This window comes from Numida meleagris, chromosome 22 (genome assembly GCF_002078875.1).
Source record: "Numida meleagris isolate 19003 breed g44 Domestic line chromosome 22, NumMel1.0, whole genome shotgun sequence".
NCBI lineage: Eukaryota > Metazoa > Chordata > Aves > Galliformes > Numididae > Numida > Numida meleagris.
The window spans coordinates 2,769,493-2,789,197 of record NC_034430.1 but is presented as its reverse complement, the minus strand read 5'-3'; the positions used below and the strand labels follow the sequence as shown (position 1 = coordinate 2,789,197).

Genomic DNA, 19,705 nt, shown 5'->3' with positions numbered 1-19,705 from the left:
TGCTTTGCAGACGATCTAGCCTGCAGGCCTGCCCAGCTGGAAATGATTTCTGTTGTTTTGTCCTATTGAAATCTAATGGAATTGCCTGGTATTGTTAGTTACTGTTTTACCGTAACTATGTTGAAATTAGGTTTGACAGAATGGATTTCCATCTGTGATCTGTACGAATGAAGGTGGCAGTGATGTTCTGCTGGTGGGATGCTACCTGAATTTATTTATTTTTTTTCCTGACACACTTAAGGGAAAACCAAAAGCACGTGCAGGAGGTGGCTTCGTTCACCAATATGAATTTGTTGCGTAGGTGCACTGTAACCAGTTGTGTTCACGTTAATATATTGCCATGAGAATCAGTCATGCTTTTGTTTCTGAGGCATTAAATATCACTTGGCTAAGGTACAAGCTGCACTGCTGGGGGCTGCTTGGCCTCAGGTGTCCTTCCTAAAGGATGCTTACATGGGCAGGAGGGCGTTTGCTTTCCTTTGCCTGTTTGATTCTCAATCTCATTGCTGTGGTTGTAAGCAAAAGTCAAGTTTTGCCTGTGTCTAGCGGCAAGATATTCAGTTCATGCCTTTGTTTGAAACTTTGCCTTATTAGCAGCCCCATAGCCTTTAAATAGCAGTGATCCTTAGTCCCTGTTGGCCTGACCTGGATCCAAACCAGCTATTACTCGTCCCTTCATCCAGCAGAACGTTCCAGTTTGTTCACTGCAAAACTTGCCAAGTCTGTGGGGCTTGGGGTTTTGTGGAAAATAAGACAATTAAACAACCAGTTATGTTTGTATATATCTAGACTTGAGTGGAGCACCTCGGGGCACCCCCTGCTCTGTGCTTTCTTGCAGACTGTGTGGTTTCACTGTGTCACCAGAGTGTGGTGGTTCTGTAAAAGACAGAGGGAGGGGGTCAGGAAAACAAATGGAGCACCAAGGATGATTGTGCTTGACTGAAAGATGGAGTGAATCAGCTCCAAGTTGAGCAAGGTGAAACAAAGGGGGAAGTTAAAATAAAAGCTGAGTCATATCCTTAACTGTGTCTCTCACTGAGACTGTGCTTCTTTTTAGATACATTTTGATGGCTGGGACTGTAATTACGATTTCTGGGTCGATGCAGACAGCCCTGATGTTCATCCAGTAGGCTGGTGTGCAAAAACTGGACACACTTTGCAAGTCCCTCTAGGTAATGTAGATGCTATTGTATTGTTGTCATGAATATTTTTCCCAAAATGCAGCCTGCTTTTCAGAGGTAGGAAGCTTTTTACAAATCTGTTTACCTTTTTTTTTTTTTTTAAAATTCTCCAGGTGCTGTTGATCCTGTGGAAACAGTGGGGCAAACATGTCCCACTCCAGGCTGTCATGGTATTGGTCATGTCAGGGGGCCACGATATGGAACGCATTATACGTATGTATCTGAGATGTTGTGAGGGTTCTGTCTGGGAGCATCTGAGTGCTGTCTGTAATAATAATGCAGCAACAAGCACCTGCACTGCACTGAAATTATCACAGGGTGTTCTGGAGACAGTTATTAGTGTAATTGCAGCTCCCTCTTGTGTCTAAATGAGCTGTTCCACCATAAATTGAGTTTACAGCAGTGTATTTGTTCCAACTGCAATACAACATAACATAGATTAATTCACTCCAATTTCTACATTCCAGCATTACCGAAGGAACTACTTATGTAAAATAACATAGCCAAGAATAGGATGCAAGGCAATAGCTAAAGAGGGAGAGAGTGCTGGTATATTATTAGAGCGTAAGAGTGAGGAGAGAGCTCGTGTTTTGTGGTTTCTAACACCACATTAGAGGGTTTTCTTCCTGGATTTCGGATGGCAGGTTTGCCTTTGGTTTCTTATGCGTTCTTGCAAAAGGAAAAGTTTTCTTGATTAAACTATTTTACAGAGCAAGAAAACAATCTCAGATGGGAGGTCTGAGGATCCAGTAGTACATAATGTGATACAGAGCTTTGAGCTGTTCACAATGATGGTTGCAGGCCGTTATTGTTTCATGAAATATTGTTCAGACAAGCAGGCGACGCAGGAAGATCTCCTGTTATTCTCTAGGATGACTCTTTAAAAACAGGAATTCACTTTCCAAATCTACCATCTGGTCCTCTGCTTTCCCATACCTAAAACTGGGTGATAATGTCTCCATCTGGATGAGTTTTTGGCCTCCCTTTTTCTGGTTTTGTTAATGGATGTATCTGTCCAAGGCCGGTAAGAGTATGACTATGGAATGTAGGAACATGCATCACAACCTCTCTCTCTCTTTTTTTTTTCTTAACACAGGTTGGTTGGCTGCCCATATTCTGATGTGAACCTCAACAAAGAAAACGTGTTACAGGACCGCCTAGGCGGGGAGAGGCCTTCCCTGAGCAGCAGCCTTCAGAAAGCCAAGAGGCTGGAGACCCCTGCCCAAGTTCTGCTCAGAGCAGGAGAGTCTTCTCAGGAGGACTCTCCCCAATCCAGGTGAGCTGAGCCCATTTCCTGGGCAAGCATTCAGAGCAATACCATTTTACAGGGCCGAAAAACACAGGAATTGGCAGAGTCAGTAGTGCATTGAGTTCATCTTTCTGTAATATTGACCCATGCTCCAGCCACTCTTAACACAGAGCAGCATACTTCTATACCCTCATGTGCCTTAATAGGTTTCTTGATTCCTTAATCCTGCTGCTCTGGTCACATTCCAACAAAGGAAATTGCATTCTGTTTCCATATATTTTTTTTTTTCTTGCTGTTTCAATTTAATATATATTCTTTTTTCTTCATTTCCTGTCCTAAAACTGTCAAGCAAGATTATTTTGCACTATTAAACCAGAACTGCAATCCACCTCAGCACTGATTGCATTACACTGGTAGGCGTAATGACTCTATATGTATCACTTGGCAAACAGATACTTGATTTTCTTACACAAAAATCTTGGAATTGAGTATCATTGAGGCAAATTATGTTTTGGCTTCTGGACTGCAGGAGGCAGTTAGTCTGTCATGGGACAAATCTGGACATAAAGGTTTTTGTTATTGTCTCTTTTACACTGTAGGAATTAAGTCTCACCAGGGCAATCTCCAGTGATACTTTTGGCCTTTTTTGTGTGTGTTAAGGCTTATGTACGTCTTAGGGTTTCTTTGCTTTGCTTAAATTTATAACATTTTCAATATATATTTGGTATATTTGTTCAGACCAAAGGGACGCTTCTTCATCCCAAGGTGCATGTGGCCAAAGTTTGCTTCCTCTCATGCTACTACCATGCATGTGTCTCCTTTTGTTACTCTCGATAGCAAAACTGATTGCATTTCAATGACACCATTGCCATAACGTTCTCTCAGGGGTTATGGGATTCTCCCAGAACAAATGTCATTCTAAAATGACATTTTAGAATGTGTTATATGTACATTCTTCTAAATAGTTCATTTCCTGATAGTGGGAGGTTTGGATTCATTATGCAGGTGTTACAGTTTCCTGCTGCTTGTCCTTCCTTGGGCAACTGTGTAGCAACAAACTCAGTCATGTACATTCTCTGAAACGTTATCCAGGGTTCATAAATGCTAAATCAGTTTCAGTGGGTTTCTTGCAGCTGCTGGGATTGCAGGCTCTGTCCACAGGGACTGATTATTTCACATAATATCTCTCAATCTATGCTAAAGAGTGAAAAGCGCTGTGAGCTGCACCGGTAACCAGTAGGGGAGAGGAAAGCTTCCACCACTAGGTGGTAGTTGTTACTCTCATTTGCAAGAATCTGCCAGTTTTTGCTCTCTTCTGGGAAAAGGGGACTGAGAATGTCGGCTTAGCTCCTGTCATTTGTCTGTCTCTCCAGGAAATCTGCACAAGACAGTGAGAAGTCATGTCAAGGCAGCGTTCAAAGTCTGTCGGAGCAGTCTGAAAGCAACGAAGCAAAAGACTGGGTGGAAGAGAAACCCACTGGAAACATCGAAACCAAACCCAAAAAGTAAATAAGATTTTTTGTGATGTGTTTTCGTGGATTCATAGCTGTGTTTCTTGATGTTGATGTGATATCTGAAATACAGATGTTTATCAGGAGCTTAGAACAAGCGAGTTTGATTGGAGATTTGCAGCGTAGGGTTTTAGAATTACTTGTGAAGTCTTCTCCTTTCCTCCCCCTAACTTGGGGGCTTTCTTTGCCACAGTGAACTCAAATCCGAGTTGTAAGTATGAATTTAATACCACAGTTCTTAGTTTAGAGAAAAGAAGCCAGGGGCAAAGAAATTCTGTTGATAATTTTAAGAGGGAGAGTATTCTGGTTCCTCAGTACCCCATCAGTCAATGTGTATAGAGGAGCAGTTGCACCAGTTTGAGTTATCACTTGATATGTTTTGCAATTGATGCTTTCAGGCTTGGATGCTCACATGCCTACATAAAGTTGCAGCTGGTGAAACAGGAAAACGACGGGAAAGGTGGGTTGGTTTTTATTTAATTGTGTGTGTGGGTTTGTGCAAAATACCAGAGCCACGAGGATCATTTAAAACTTTACAGATTTGTTGTTGTTGATCCCACAATCAAGAGAACTCACGCTTGGAGGTGATGATGGTGATTGTCTTTCTTCCTTTGAAATAAGGAAGAAGGGTGAAATTGCTTAGAGGTGTAAGGTGTCATACCTTGTGAAGTTTTATATTTATTAACCAAGAAGACGAGCTTTCACCATCTCCTGTACCACTGCCTGCTCTTCTGCAGGGGCAAGGGGAGGTTGTTCCTCATGAGCATTCTGCTGACAGAGCCAGCAGAGGTATTGTGGGAGCCACAACCAAAACCTCTCAGGTAGTTGCTAAGTTCCATCAACTTCTTTCTGTAGGTATCCAGAAATATAGTCAGAATCATTTGGGGTGACTTTTGGAAGGTTCTCTTTAGGATGAGAAAGAAACTAAAAATCCAAATGGAGAAATAATGTCATATTTATTCTGGTACTTGACAGGTTAAGTTTGAAGAGAAGCTTTCTGATATCACTTTAGCAAACCATATGCTTAACTTTCAGATTTACTATAAAAAGCCATTTCAGAGAACCGAGCTGACCAGGCTTTTAGGAGGATTTAACATGGTAATAGACTCCAATCAAAAATAGCTAAGCAGGCACAAACTGGGACAGGTGCCTGGCTTTTTTTTAATTCATTTTTACCTAGTGCTGACTTCTGCAGTTGGAGCTAGAGAAGCCTGCCAGCCCTGAGCTGCAGTTGCAGTTGGCAGGGAAAGCTGTCTGCTCTCCTGTCGCATTCACCTTAAGCAGAGTGATGGAAATCAGGGGAGGGAAATTCTGCAGTAATGCACTGACCTGTCATTTCATGATTGCACAGAGCTTGCATCCCATCTGAAGAGCCGTTCTTGCTTAGGCTTTATACATGTGTTTTTAACCCCCATTCTGGTCTCATTATTAGCAATAGAGACCTGTGTTTGATGGCACCCCACATTGCTTAGAGAGGTGGAGGTGAAGGTAAGGTGACACAGCAGGGGACAGAAGAGTGACTATGTGCCAGGCCAGCCTCTGCCTCTAGCATGGCTGAGCACGCTGCTGGTTGGGAGCCAGGGGAACGTGTTCCACGTTGTTTCCATCCTCTGCTTCACTTCCTGTTGTATAACTGGGCAAATCCCTGTAGGACCATGACTCTGCACTACTCAAGTGATCTCATCAGGGAGGGGTGGTTTCTTCTCTCTCTCTCTTTTTTTTTTTTTTTTTTCCTTCTTTGATTTTAAACTTCCATCACTGGACACATGAGGGAACTGATGTCTGGAGGTAACGTGCAGCACTCCTGGCCTGGGAGTCTCCTGGGGAGGCAGCGAGCCCAGGCCATCAGCTGCACACACCCCACTCCTCACAGGCTGCCAGCAGCTGGGGCGGTGCCATTAGTTTCCAGCCGAAGATGCTGTTACCAGAACTCCTCCACCTTGTCAATAAAACGCTGCAAGCATCTTCTGTGTTAGCAGCGTGACATCATTTTCCTGGGAAGAAGCTAACGATAAAGCCTCCAGCCTGGCAATCTTATCTTTGTTTTGATTTCTCTTTCTCGGGAGGGTGGGGGAGCATGCCCTGAGAGCGCACTGTGCCACGCAGTAGCAGTGCCTGGCTGCCTGTGTGCCCTGCCTTGCTTTTCCCTCCAAACTGTGACCTTTCCTTCTCCTCTGTAGTCGCTCCTTCTTGAAGGCTTGCTCTGACTCGTCTCGTTTTCTTTCCAGACCCCGACTGCAGCCTCCAGCAGGCCCTCCACCAGTCCATCTTCATGCCTGCCCTGGACTCCAACCCGAGCCACCGCCTCCATCTCTGCTGGGAGCAGCACTGCAGGCTCTTGCCGGAGGTCTTGGGCCTCACAGCCAAACACGTGACCAAGTGGACCGTGGAGGAGGTGAGTTCCCTGCTTCCTGCCTGCTCCTGGCTGCAGGGGTGCCAGGGCCCCCCCTTTTTCTGGAGTGCTAATTGGAAAACATCTTTTTTTTTTTCTTTCTCTTCCTAGGTAATGCTTTTTTTGTTTGCTTTGCATATGCCATAGCTGACTCAGCTAAAAGTTATACCCAAGTCCCTTTATAAAGGAAGGGGAAGGATCTCTGTTAACCCTCTGGTGTCCTTGCCTTAGTTTTGTGAATGCAATTCTCTTTGTTTATTTACCCCTTGATCTTTCAGTCCTCAGGCCTGAAGCACCATTCTTACATCAGATTTTGTTGCTCTCTGATCTCCCTCCCCTTCTCCTGTGACTTTGCTGCTGATTCACTTTTATATTGCAGATAATCCCAAGCTGCACTGTGCATGCCTACTCCTCCCGCAGCTCCCTGCCTGTTTCCCTGGAACAAACTGCCCACAGCCTGACCTGATTTCTGGCAGAGGCAGCTGTGGGGCTGGGGATAAGTCTGCAGTCCCAGCTCTTGAGATGTCTCCTCTAATTAGGTGGCATGTGAAAAAGCTGCTGTCTTCTGCGTGCTGAGTGGTTGTTTCTTAACTTGGTGCCTTGGGCGTAAATAATATTTGCCTCTCCACTTGGGAAGTGATGACAATTTGGATCCTGGCGCTTAATCACAGGCCACTTAATTCAAGAGAAGTGTGCAGCAATGTTGTGCTTGCAAGGTAGGAGATGATCTGCAAAGCAGGAAAGAGGTGCTGTTCTTCATGATGCACAGAGGATCTTCACAGGCTTTCAGAAAGTGCATCTTCCCTAAGTGCCTCTTCATCAGAAAACCAATCTTGACTTTACTCTTCATGCTGGAGGACTACTTGGAGTGTGATGAGACTGATCACAGGGGACAGGAACCATAGCAAACAGGAAGGGGCTAGAGTAATTAGTACGGCTGGTTTAAAAAATGGCCCTTTTAATATTCCTTTTTTCCTTTCTGTTTTAATGGAAATGAGCTTAAATTGCTTAGCAAGGAGGGGAAAAAAAAATCTCTCAGAGAGATCTTCTATTTGTATCCTTCTGTAGAAAAAGCTTCCATTGTTTTTTTTCCAAAAGGTCTTTTAATAAATCAATAAAGACAGAAGCAGCTAATCCTCTGACATGAAAACAATCAGAATCTTTTTCTTTTGGACAAAACATGGAGGTCGTTTCATGGAAGAACAGAGTGAGGATACAAGCCAAATAAAATCTGTCCTTTCCAGTTGACCTTTAAAGCAACTGCTGGGTAAATTTAACTGGGATATTAGTTTGATAACAGATGAATATAAGTAGCAACCACAGTGCATCGGGGCACTCTGGATGTGGTGGTTCAAAACCCAGAATACACTGCAGTGCCTGAAACAACCCATGGAGTGCTGACTACCCATGGGAGTGTGAATGGCACATTGCAAAGATCAGCTGCAGCACCACAGTGGACTGGCTGAAGTCACGACGGATTCCGTCTCCCATTTCAGCCAAGTGGATTGGTTTTTGCAAATTGTGTTCTTCCCCCGTTCCCATAGGAATTAATTTTGCTTCTGTCTCAGCACTTGCAGGATCACTGTGTGCAGGGCAATGTAGCCGCAAGCTCTGGAAGATGAAAGCAGTAGGACTTTGTGTGTTCTAGTTCGGATTCCAAAGTAGATTGGATCTGTCAGTATTTGGGCTCCTAACGTCTTCCTACAGGGCAAACATTTGCCTATGGGTTGTACTTTGAACTCCGTTGCACAAAGGAGCCCATTCTGTTGATCTGAAACAAGAGCAATGGGAGTGTTATATTCTCCTTCGGTTTCAGCCTGAATAACTGTTTTTATTTTGTAAAACTTGCCTTAAGGAAAAAAAACTTGCTTGAATTCTTTGTTGGTTGGGAGCAGCTGAAGTGGCAGAGCAGCAGCAATACGTAGAGGCCCTCAAGCTAAGAAACTCTTGGTAACACTGAGCAGTCAACAGGAGTAGTTACTCTATTGCAGCTTTGTTAGTGATTGAAAGCTTCCTGTCATGTTCTCAAGGCACAGCAAGTGAAGGATATTGGATCACAGAAGAACTTTAATAGGTGCCAGAGCTGAATTGTTCGTTAGTTAATCCTGAGTCGGATGGTAACGCTTTGTAGGGGGACTGTACTTGTGCTAATTGTTTGTGGGTTACTACATAGCATCAGGGCTGCTGTAGCTTGATACCAAACGGGTGCTGGTGAGACTGCCTTCCAGCTTTACCAAAAAGATACAGCAGTACTGTGCCAGTTTCAATATATCACGTGAATCTGGGATCATCTTAGCACCTGTTTGCATGGGGCTGTTAAAGATGCTCTCAGAACTGCACAGGGTGGTTTCTCTTTCCCACTCCCTCAACTCATGTGCAGTGAGGTGCTGCCACCAGGGGGATTAGTGAGAGGATCAGTAGAGATTTTTACCAGCAGAAAAAAAAAGGGAACAGTTCACCTCCTCAAAGGAAAAGCCCTGATCTGCCCCATCTCCCACCCTCCCCATACCTCACCCTTTCCCTGGGGTAAGTGCGTCCCTGCCATCACTGTGTAGCTACTTAAAGGTCCAGACAAGTTTGTTCCAGCCCATCACGCTGCTTTATTTTGGCCTTCTGCACCTCCCTCATCCCTCAGCTGCCATGTCTTGTTCTGGGGCTGTCCTCTTGAGCAGTAACATGGGCCAGGTGGGCCCCCTCAGCTCTGCGGGATGCAGGTCTGGCTCACAGCCTGGGATCCAGCTCTCCTGCATGCTTGTCTTGCATCCTTCTCCTTCCTCTGTTTTCTCAGTTTCTGGCAAGCCCCAGGACTCTCTTATTTGTTTAAAAGGCCACTGCTGTGGAGCAGGGTGCTTGCTGTGTACATAAAAATGACTTCTGGGGCAGATGAAAGGCCATCACGCCATCCATGACAGTGGCCAGCAGCAGTTGTCCAGGGAAGGACAGAAGAGCAAGGCAGGCTCAGAGCTTTCCCCTGAGACCTCTGCCAGCCTGTCAGTGCCACGGGCCCTGAGGGACATTTACTGCCTTGCCCTCAAGGGTCCAGCTGCCTCTTGACGTTCTGGAAGATAGCAGCCCTGCAGAAGTATTTAATTCGGTTTTTGATTATAAGGAGATACAGGGAAAGTATTATTTTGCTATTTGTTTGCAGTAGAAGCTTGCACTTGTACTCTGGAGTCAGTGTGTGACGGAGCCGTGGGTTTTAGGGGTTCTCTTTAAGATGGAGCTTTCCCTCCTAGCACAGTGTAATGGCGAAGCATGAGATGAGAGAGAAGCTCTGCTCTCAGATTGCATAACAGGAGCAACAGGAGTCAGTGATGCTCACCAAAAAGCAGCTCTGCCAGGGCAGAGCACAGCTGGGGGCAGGCTGACAGCTCAGTGCTGTGCCTGGAAGGACCCAGGTCAGCAATGGGATCAGCTGGAGACACTGGATGTGATTCAGGAGGGAGCCTGACAATTGTGATTTAAAGGGAAGCTCATCTTTGACAGTGAACCCCCCCCCCCAAAAAAAAAACAAAACTGTTTGTGTTCATGGGAGAAATGTCACATCTGTAATAACTCAAGTGAATACGCCTCGTGGAACAGAGCTGTTCCTGCAGGGGAGCATCCAATTAGCATGAAACGTTTGATCTGATTATGCCTCAATATACAAATCTTCTGTGAAGCAGTGAAGCTGCAGATGGAGAAGACAATACATATTAAGTCATCCTCCACTGCATTCGGGATTGCTGCTTGCACTATGTAGTGTTATATAATGTAATCCAAGGCTTGCTTGCATGTCTCAGAGGAGATTATTCCAAATGGTAACAGATTTCCTGCTTAGAAAGGTTTTCCCTAATATGAAATTTAAAATTAACTTTAACTCGTTTAATCACGTTGGTTCTGTGGATCCTCTGCATCCACCATGGATTAAATAAAACCACAACTTCTTTCTTTCCTTGCTTTTCTGCCTTCAGTGTCTTAATGAACCAGGAGTACTCATTTGGTTGATTTATATCATCTGTGAAAGGGATGTCATGATGGGAAATGGTCTAAATCCTTCTTTTTGATTTTACTTTCTGACAAAACCACAGAGGAAGTAAAGTTGTGGATGGGTTTAAAATAATGCATGGCCATATACAGTTTTTAATAAGAGTGATGTTTTACAAGGACCATTTTAAGCAGTGGAGAAGCTGGACTCTTTGAGAAGTGGCCAGATAGCAAAATGGAGAGTACTGTTAGTAACCAGAATAAGCTTTTCAGGGGTGTTATAGCAACAACCCAGTGTTATTTCTTGTACATAACCTTCATTAATGGGAGAGTTCTAAGCATCAAAGTTATAAAAATTCTTTTCATACGGAACTCACCTACAGAAATAAGGTGTTTCATACTTGGTCATTGTTCTAACCATCCTTGTTTCTCTTCTTGTCAATCTAATTATAGGTGGTAAGCTTTATCCAGCGTTTACCTGGTTGCAAAGAACAAGCAGCTGTGTTCAGGGAAGAGGTAAGTCAGGTCTGCCCCAGTCCTGTGCAGTGTCCCTGGCTGTGGCAGCGGGGTGCTTTGTGCCCCTGTTGCTCTGCAGTCACAGTGCTGACTGCACAGACACTCTCAGCCTTGCTATTAGCCTGTGGCATTTAGGAGGCAGCTTCGGCACTGAGCTGAAAACCCAGCATGGTTAATTGCATTCTGCTGCTTTAAATTTCCCCTCCCGTTCCAATCGCTTAGCTTATGCTTAACATCCTGTCTTGGACTATTGTCTGGTGTTTTTGGCATCACTATAAAGATGTCCTGTTGGAATGGTGCAGCAAAGATCTCATCTGCTCCCTCTAACAAGAGCATATGCCTGCTTCTCTTGGGCAGGCTGGCAGACAGAGGGCTCCTTAGGAATCCCTGGCTTCTCCTGTGGACCACGGTGGGAGCAGGAGGGCACCTTTCCTTGAACAAGCAAAGGCTGGGGAGTCAGAGCATCTCCTGCCTGCGACGTGTCCTGTCACTGCCTTGTGCTGGGCTCTGTTCCCTGTTTGTGGTGCATTCCCCACAGCTTCTCAGAAATCCCAGCAGTGCAGGATGTGGCTGCCCTGTTCCCTTTTGCTGATCCTATGATGCTTAGGCTCTGCTGAGCGCTTTGGCTTCCAGTTACGTTGCAGGGACGCTTTGGAGGTTCTTCATAAGCCCGTGATTAATTTGCACAGACATGCCTCCCCTTCTGCTGCTCTGATTGTAAGAGCTTGAGGGAAGGGGCTGGGCCTTCCCTGCGTTCTGCAAGGCACTTAGTGCACCCTCTGTGCCGAGGAGAAGCACTGCGAAGTGGAGTGGCTGCGAAGGACAGGTTTGTAATAGATGACTGCTCCCCAGAGCTGGCTTCCTTTCAGGATGAATCAGGCTGGAGTGCATTTTATGGGATTTATGTCTCTGTATTTTGCTTCCCCCTATTTTAAAACGTACACACGCGCAAAACAAAAAGCAAAATAAATTGATGCTTGTTCACAGTGTGGCCATGTAGTGGAATAGCATTTAATTGAATATAGTGGGAATGGTGAAATTTCTCCCAATAAACCAGACCTTCATCTGCTAGAAGTCAGGATGTGAGGGCTTGGGAAGTCTACTAATGGAACCACCCATTTACAATTTGGTTTTTTTTTCTTCTAGCAATAATTGAAGTGGGTCCTGAACGCAGTGGCTGTTTTCTAGTTCAGAGAGCAGCATAGCCATGTTCTATTTTAATACCTTCTGCAGTCTCAAACTATGGTTCTCTGTGCCAAACGAGAGAGGCTTGGATTGTTTTTCAGGTTTGTGCTCGAGCTAAACTGTCAGTGTAAAATTAAAGCCCTTTTAGCAGTTTGGCTTTGGCCAAAATTCAGGTGTGAGCAACAGGACTGCTGGACTTGACCAGAGTTGTCCATTACTGTAATCAGGCCTTTGAGTGCTCTGTGTTCAGGAGAAATAAATCCCTTGCAGACTCCTGTTGGCGGGAAGGGGAAGGATAAGTTCCTGCTTATGTTACAAATGAAGAGAACAAACTGTGCACAGAATTCTAAAAACCACCCAAAGAAGAGGGAACAAAGAGATGAATAACAAACCACAGGCAGCCATCCTGCGCTCATTTCTAGGACCAGCTCAGGGAAGGTCTGTTCAAAATAAACATCGTTGAGGCGATGCAATGGAAGGGAAACGTAATGAGAATATTGGACTCGAAAGCATTTTGAAACATAAGATTGTTTTTCAGCAGTTTTCTTCTTCTCTTGACTCTTTTTATTTAATTTAAGCAGCGGTCCATTTATTTCAGGCTATTTTTACCGTGGGCCGTGCAGCAGTGCAGACTCGAGGTGGCTTGCAAATAGGATTCAATGAAATGTGGCTGGCTGTGCACTGGAAGCCTTGCTGTCATTTCCAGTGCCCATACTGGGAAGTAAAGGAACTTGCTTAACAGTCTCCTTGAGGTTAGAGAGGGGGAGCCCGAATTCCTGGCTCCCAGCTCTTTGCCTTGTCCAAGTTGATGAAGCGTGTCCTTTTCTACCAGTTGTTGACACTGAGAAGAATTCCAGTTAGGAAGAGTGCAGGGACAGAAGAACTGTTGTTCTGGCTCAGCAGAGTGTCTAGCATTGTCCGCTGTGCTGGTGAGCATCAAGTGAGAGGAGGAGATGCTGTCACTCTCTGTAAATGCACTTTAATGGAATAACTTAGAGAGACATGTACTGTTAGTCTGTGTCCATTAATCTTTGGCTTCTCCTCTGCAGCGTTTGGGGTTTATATTAATTGTATCCGTTGTCTCTGTGGATGCTCTTGTGAACCAAAATACATTTTTAACCTCTTCTTAAAATAATACGTTTTTACTCTCCGCTACCTAGAGCTCGCCTTATTTTCACAAGGTAATACAGTTTTAGATTGCTTGCTTTGAATCTGATTGAATGTCTCCTTGCTGACGGATTAGGAGAGCATGTGTGTAAATCCAGACAGATTCCCTGGCTTTATTGTGCCCTGTTTTATGTAACACACCATCTCTTTTACCTTGTGCTGAACGAACCCGTTTAGTACCATGGAAAACTATTTCATAATAACCTCCTGCTACTCCTTTAAATGGAGGCTCGGGTGTCTATGGGCAGAGTGCTGGTTCTGACCAGTTCTTCTTCTCATCTGCAAAGTTTCTAGCAAAGCTGACCAAAGCAGCAGCAAAGCTTTACACTTCACCTTCAGCTGCTTACCAGGAGCCCGAGGAGCTGTGCAATGACAGCGTGTGATGAGCGCGCTGGGAAATGGTGATTTGATACTTCTAATTGCTGTAGACGAGTGTAATGTATTAATTCTTGGATAGCTGCCTCCTGAAGGCTTGCATTTCCTGATCTCATTTTTGGCCACAGATTGTGACTAGGCTGTGGGATTTTTGACAGTGGCTGGCTTTTTAGGGTAAGTATCCTTATAGTGCATAGAAAGTCTAATGGGCGAGCTTCATCCTCATCATCTCTCAGTAAGTTTTGCCCACACTGTCCCTTGTCAGGCTTCTAGGGGAGGCCTGAGAACCTCAGGCTGGTGTGGGTGCCAGAACTAGAGAGGACAAGGTTTCCATCCTCAAGGCTGTGTCTGTATTTTCGTTCCTCAGCACACTGCTTAACTGAGCAACCAGAAGTGAGAATCCCCTTTACTTCCTGATTGTAATTTTTATCTTCTGTTGTGTTTTGCACCTCTAGCAGATAGATGGTGAGGCCTTCCTCCTCCTGAACCAGAATGACTTGGTTAAAATACTCAATATCAAGCTGGGTCCTGCCCTGAAGGTCTACAATGCCATTCTCATGCTCAAGTCTGCAGAAGAAGAGTGAGAAGAGCCCTTTGGCCAAGCCCAAAAGGAATTGACAGGGAGCAGATCATCACTGAGAGCATTACGACGTGCCCGAGAGGCAGGCTGCGACTCAGATATATTTTAAGTCGAACTTATTAAAAATATTTTTAGGACATTAAAAAAAAAAAAAAAAATCCTGCCACAATCTGGAATATGGGGCAGCTTCACTTCCAAGAAGAGGTTATTATATTTTGTAATTGAATTTGGTTTTGATATATCAATCTCTTTTTGAGATCTAGAAGAAACCTCCGGTTATAAGGGGAATCCAGGGTCACAGTGGTGGAGCTGCAATAGCAAGAGGACAGTTGTGAGTACGACGACTGCTGTGTCCCACGAGAGTGCCTGAAAGAGACTGAGTTATCACCAGCATGTTCAACAGATGTATGTACAAAAGCTCTGAAAAGGAGAGGGTAAGAAAATGGGTGCACTTCCGAGCAACTGATCTGTATCCTTCAGTGCTGTGATTCAAGAGCTGACCTTTTCTCAACTGGTTTTTTTTTTTTAAGTTCTCCTGCTGATGTTGGTTGTTCTAAAGCCTCTTGCTGGCTGCCAGGCTGCTTACACCACAACTGCAGTGCACTGTGGGTGAATGGTTTCCATCACTGGTGGCTTACATCGTGTCTGATAACAAGCACACCTTTCTCATTCTTGCTGCCAGGCAGCTGGAGGAAAGCCCTGTGTGGATGGGTTTGGGGTAGGCAAAGATCTCTCCTATAGTTTATCTCTCACAGCTGTGTTTCTCCCATCAGTGCTTTTGGGCAGCTGCTGTCTGGACCGTGATCATCTTAGGGCAAAACAGCACAGTCAGGAGCACCTGGAAGTTTGGTGGGTTTGTCCAAGCTGCCTTCACAGCCAACCAAATGCTAGGAATAGGAGCTGAAAACCCCGCGGTGGACGGCATGTGTGTGCGTGTGCAAGCAGAGTTCCTAGGAACAATCTGCTCTAATTTTCCAACAGTCAAAACCCGTGAACACTTGAGTGCTTTAGCGTATTGAGCCTCCAGGTGGATGTTGGTCCTCAGCATCTCTGGGGGTGAGACAGGCAGAGCTCATGGGCAGGTTTGCCTGGGGGGGGGGGGGGGATCAGTCTGAGAAGGCAGCAAAGCAAGCTGAGAATTGTTTCTCAGAAGAGATTTCTGGTCTGTGTCAGGGAGGAAGCAAAGCTTGTGGCTCTGTTCCTGCACACGCAGGTGGCAATCTGTGCTTACATGGCGGAGGGGAGCACTGGTGTTTCTGCTGTGCTGGAATTCAGAGCGTGCTGTTATGAACATGCAGCAGTCCCTGATCCCTCCATGTCCTTCCCAGCTTCTGAGAAGGTGCTCGTGACCTTCTGAAGGTACTGAGTTCCTTAAAATTGTAAATAAAGCAGAATCCACGCTGCTGAATGCATTGGGTCCTGGATTAGTGGTATATAGAGCGGTTTGTCTCCATACCTTCTATTTTTATATAAAACATGAAGGATTTTTAGCCTTCCACAGCAAAGACATAGGAATGGTGGGATGTTCAGTAGCTGAAACATTAAATATCAGCCATGCAACCGCAGGAGAGTCTTGTATTTTAGTACAAGAGACAGGGATAAGACAAGCTATAAATTTAATTTATTACAATGAATTTATGGAGCGGTAAGCAGGATGTTCATCAAAGCGTCCCATTCCTTTGTCCCACTCCATGCATCCCACATCTCTGTGAGGCCTGGGCTCTGACACAGCTCGCCTTCCAGGCAAAGCAGAGCTGTTTGGTGACAGCTGGAGCAGAGGATTGTTAGCTGCCCTGTTCTGTTCCTGGCTGAACAACCCCAGCCCTCTGTGCTCTGTTTTCCTCCTCTGTAACAGCCAACCAGCTGGAGTGTGTGCAGTTCTACCTTGTTCTTGTTTCCAGCCAGCACGTCCTGCTGAATGTTCTGTTTCACCTCCTTCCTTTGGGAAACTGCACTGGGGGACAGCGGATTGCTTCCAGCAATAAAACTAAATGTAATATTATTCCATCTCCTTTACTATATATAGACAGAGGATGAAGAGAATTGGTGAAGCAAGCAATGAGATTCTAGGCACTGAAATTACTCAAACAGAAGAGAGATCTTAAATCCTAGAGGCTTCCAAGCCAGCTGGATCAAAGATGAAAATGTGTACTTGGAGTTTGTTCAGTGACAGCAGTAGTAGTGCTGTGAGCGAGGAGGGAGGAGGAAACCTTTTAGGGATAGGAGGAGGAGGAATGTGCTTTTTGTGCCTTTTTTTGTAATCCAGTAATTGTCTTTGCAGAGCAAGCAAGAATGTGCACTCATCTATTGCTGGGTCTTTTTCCAAATATAGCTAGATTCTAATGAAATCAGACACATTCACAGTACTGCAGTGACAAAAAAGATTTCCAGTGTCTTCACGGGCACGCAGAAAAATTCCCTCATTCTTACAGGGCTAAGAAAAACCAAAACAAGTCTTCTGTGAGCCCCAGCTTTGCTCCTTGCCTTAGGAACTCAGTGAGTGCTGCTGACAGGGAGCTCTGCTTTCACGTGCTGCTCCGTGGCTTGGTTCTGTCTCCAGACTCTGCTTTTGCAAAGTCAGCTCTGCCTTTTCTCAGCCCTGAGCACGCTCTGTGTCTAGGCAAGGGGTCTGCAGATGCCTTTGGTGGCGTAATGCCTTGTCGTCTAATTCGAAACATGCACTTTGAAGCGGAAAGCCAAAAGTTGTAGCTCTGCGTTGCACGAAGCTGAAACTGGTTAACGCCACCTGGTCGAGGAGGCTTTCGTAGTCTGCAAAGCACAAGCCTGCTGCTGTCCCAGCTGAGCCCAGGGAATGCATTACCCAAAGCCACCCCGAGCTGAGACCACCTCCCAGGGCCCTGCAGTGCAATGCAAGCTCTGCTCTCTCAGTGGAAACGCAGCTTATTTCCTCCGTGTGTTTTGGAGATGCGAAATGATCAAATCCTTCTCCTCTTCTCTGCTGTTAACCGAGCTGTTCAAATATTCCTGTCGCCCGTGATCCCCCTTGTAATCCAGGAGGAGCAGGTTTCAGCTCTGGGTAACGAATCCCGTGAAAGTCGGGCAGAAACGCTCAGCACCGCTCAGCACAAAGTTCTCCCACCAAAGGAGAAGTTCTCAGCCCAGGGGATAAGCCAGTTCAGCTGTGGAAGATTTCCTGCCTGCTACTTTTCATGCCCTGCTTAGGGATTTGTAGCACAGAAAGCTTTAAAGTTTCTGACGTTCTCTCCGTCATGTGATGAGCGAGCTTATTTTTGAGATTCCGATGACTCGAACTGGAAACAGCTCCGCTCAGCCTCGGAAATGTTTGCCTGCATTCATGCAAACAAATGCTTGAGCTTTCTGTCACTCGCTGCGGTGCTGCACTCCGCCAGCGCTTTCTCCTGGAAATGAGAATAAAATTAATATAAGTTCAGACCTGACTTGTTCTTCCCGAGCTCTGGGCTGGCCCCAGGGCGGGCTGGGTTCTGCTCCTGCCCCTTCTCCTCCTCCCAAAACACGGAGAACGTTTCCATCTCTCGTCTCTTTAACCAGGCAGGACGAAGCTCTGTGTTTGTGCTCTCCATGATTTGCACGCAGCCTTGGCCAGTGTCGCAGCTGAGGCTGTGCCTAATCCCCAAATTCCATCCTGTCCCATGCTGACAATATTTTAATCCCTCATGGTTTTCTATTGCAAACCATCCCGGGACTGTGCCATCCTAAAGCTGCTTCCAGCCTCGAGTGCTTAACTAAAATTAGCAAGTTGTTATCAGTGTGAATCAATGCTAAACCTCTGTGCTTTGGGGGGCTTCGTGCCTGTTCCACCCTCCTGCTGTCCCATCACGATGGCAGTTAACTCACCTGGTTGTTGTTGCTTTCTGCTTTGATTGCAATTAGCTGATTAATGGCAGAATGCTGTGCCCTGTGCTGGTAGCTGGTTTCCTCCCCCCAAAATCAGGTGGTGGAAGCAGTGCAGTCCTAACCCAGTCGTGGTTCCTGGTGCCCCACTGAGCCAACAGCAGAAGGGGGTGAGGGTACAGACCCGCCTGCACTGCAGCCCGAGATTAGCAGGCCCTTCCAAACTAAAAATATTGGAGAGCTGGCGTCCAGCCATAATTTCTAAACTATCCTTCATCAGGGTAAACATTTGCTCTCGCTGGTTTTCCTTTCCAAGGTTTTGGGTGGTTTTTTTTTTTTTGGTTTTTTTTTTTTTTTGCTTCTATTTAAACCCGGCTTGTTTGCTTTTGTTACCGTGATCGGGTTCCCAGTCTGGTTAGCTTGGATGCTTGTTGTGCTCTCGGTAACATTGAGTTTTGCTTCTCCAAGCTCTGTTAGTCACCCTTGGGTTCTGCTGGGATGTGTGCTTGTCTGTCCCGCTGTGCTTTTAATACCTGAATTCCTCCATGGGAGCTGAAGGGATTTTTTTTTAACCAAGATTTTGATAGGAAAGTCTTAATAGAGCAGAGTGCTTTAACCACCCCAATGGCTGATTACATTTGCAGGTTGCTCTGCTCAGTCAGACGTGGAATCTTTTGTTCTGAGCCTCCTTGGACAGGCCAAATCTGTTTGTTCTCTGGTTGCTGGCGTTGTCCTGCGGCCAGCCCCTGCCCTAGTGGGATCTGAGCACCCACGTGGAGGTTTCCAGGTGTCTCTTGGCCATAAATTGAAGACAGCTGCCCTGGAAGGGATGTGCTGTCCTTCCCTGTGCTGTCCTGTCATCAGCACCACGCAGCCCTTCGTGCCCACCACCCCTCGTAGCTGCCCTGAGCTCCGCAGCTGTGACTTAGTGCATTTTCACATTGTCTCCATAAGCAGGTGGGCAGCTCAGCTGCCCCTCCCCTCCTGGCACAGCCCTGCCCTGGGAGGAGGATCGTGATGCCCAGCTCTGCAGTGAGGTAAGTGCTGGCCCCTTCACTTGTTTCTTTGCTGGAAGTGCGCTGTTATCCCATAATGCAAGGTGTGACCTGCAGTCTGTGCTGGGGATTGTTGCTGAGTCTCTGGGAGTTCCCCTTTGAGCAGCTCCTTTCTTGTTGCACTGGTGCAGATGTTTCCAAAAGAGCAAACGTGACTGATGTGGGTAGAGCCAGCAAAGGGGAAAAGGAGCATCCTACCAACCTCAGCTCTGCACAGCACAGCTCCTGCACGCTGCATGTGAGCCCTGGTCCTCTCCTCCACCTCCTCCCTTAGAGGGTTTGTGCCCTGAGCAGGGATCCTGTCTGGTGTAGTGTGCAGCCTTTGGAGAGCAGGGTTGGCTTCTTCCCATGTGGGTGGTTTTAATCTCATGCAGCACATGCCAGGGCTGTTTGCCCCTGCCCCACATTGAACCATGAGCATTGGTGCCCGCTGGGCTGGGTTCTGCTGCTGTCAATGTGATGTGTTGGGACGAGGCAGAGCAGGACAATTACAGCAGCAGATCAGTGGTGTCGGGTGTGCGTGATGTGAGCTGGTTACTTCTGGCGCTGAGTGCACTGAGTAGCATTAATCTCAAGGCAAAAAGTCATGTTGGAATTGCCTGGATTGTTTCTTAGGGTGCACCAGCTCTTTCCTCCCCACACATGCCCATAGAGTTGGATGGATTCTGCTCCCCCCCCCTCCCCCCCCCCCGGG

General features: G+C 46.1%; 2 protein-coding genes across 7 annotated transcripts in view; both read left to right on the top strand.

Moving 5' to 3' along the window:
- Positions 1-17,534, top strand: part of LOC110387325 (lethal(3)malignant brain tumor-like protein 4) — a 45,200-nt gene extending 27,666 nt beyond the window's left edge. For 5 of the 6 annotated variants that reach the window (XM_021375363.1, XM_021375366.1, XM_021375361.1 and 2 more), the window contains 7 exons: positions 1,058-1,172; positions 1,295-1,394; positions 2,278-2,457; positions 3,804-3,935; positions 4,340-4,401; positions 6,170-6,336; positions 10,753-17,534. In XM_021375363.1, coding sequence (XP_021231038.1) covers positions 1,058-1,172; positions 1,295-1,394; positions 2,278-2,457; positions 3,804-3,935; positions 4,340-4,401; positions 6,170-6,336; positions 10,753-10,950 — 954 coding nt within the window. In that variant the 3' untranslated portion in view covers positions 10,951-17,534. The remainder of the gene's footprint in view (positions 1-1,057; positions 1,173-1,294; positions 1,395-2,277; positions 2,458-3,803; positions 3,936-4,339; positions 4,402-6,169; positions 6,337-10,752) is intronic. The other variant, XM_021375362.1, reaches the window with a different exon arrangement.
- The window catches only part of TMEM200B (transmembrane protein 200B), a 23,412-nt gene continuing 21,990 nt past the window's right edge, over positions 18,284-19,705 (top strand). Inside the window, exon 1 of the mRNA XM_021375368.1 lies at positions 18,284-18,993. The gene's annotated coding sequence lies outside the window, so the exon portion shown is untranslated. The remainder of the gene's footprint in view (positions 18,994-19,705) is intronic.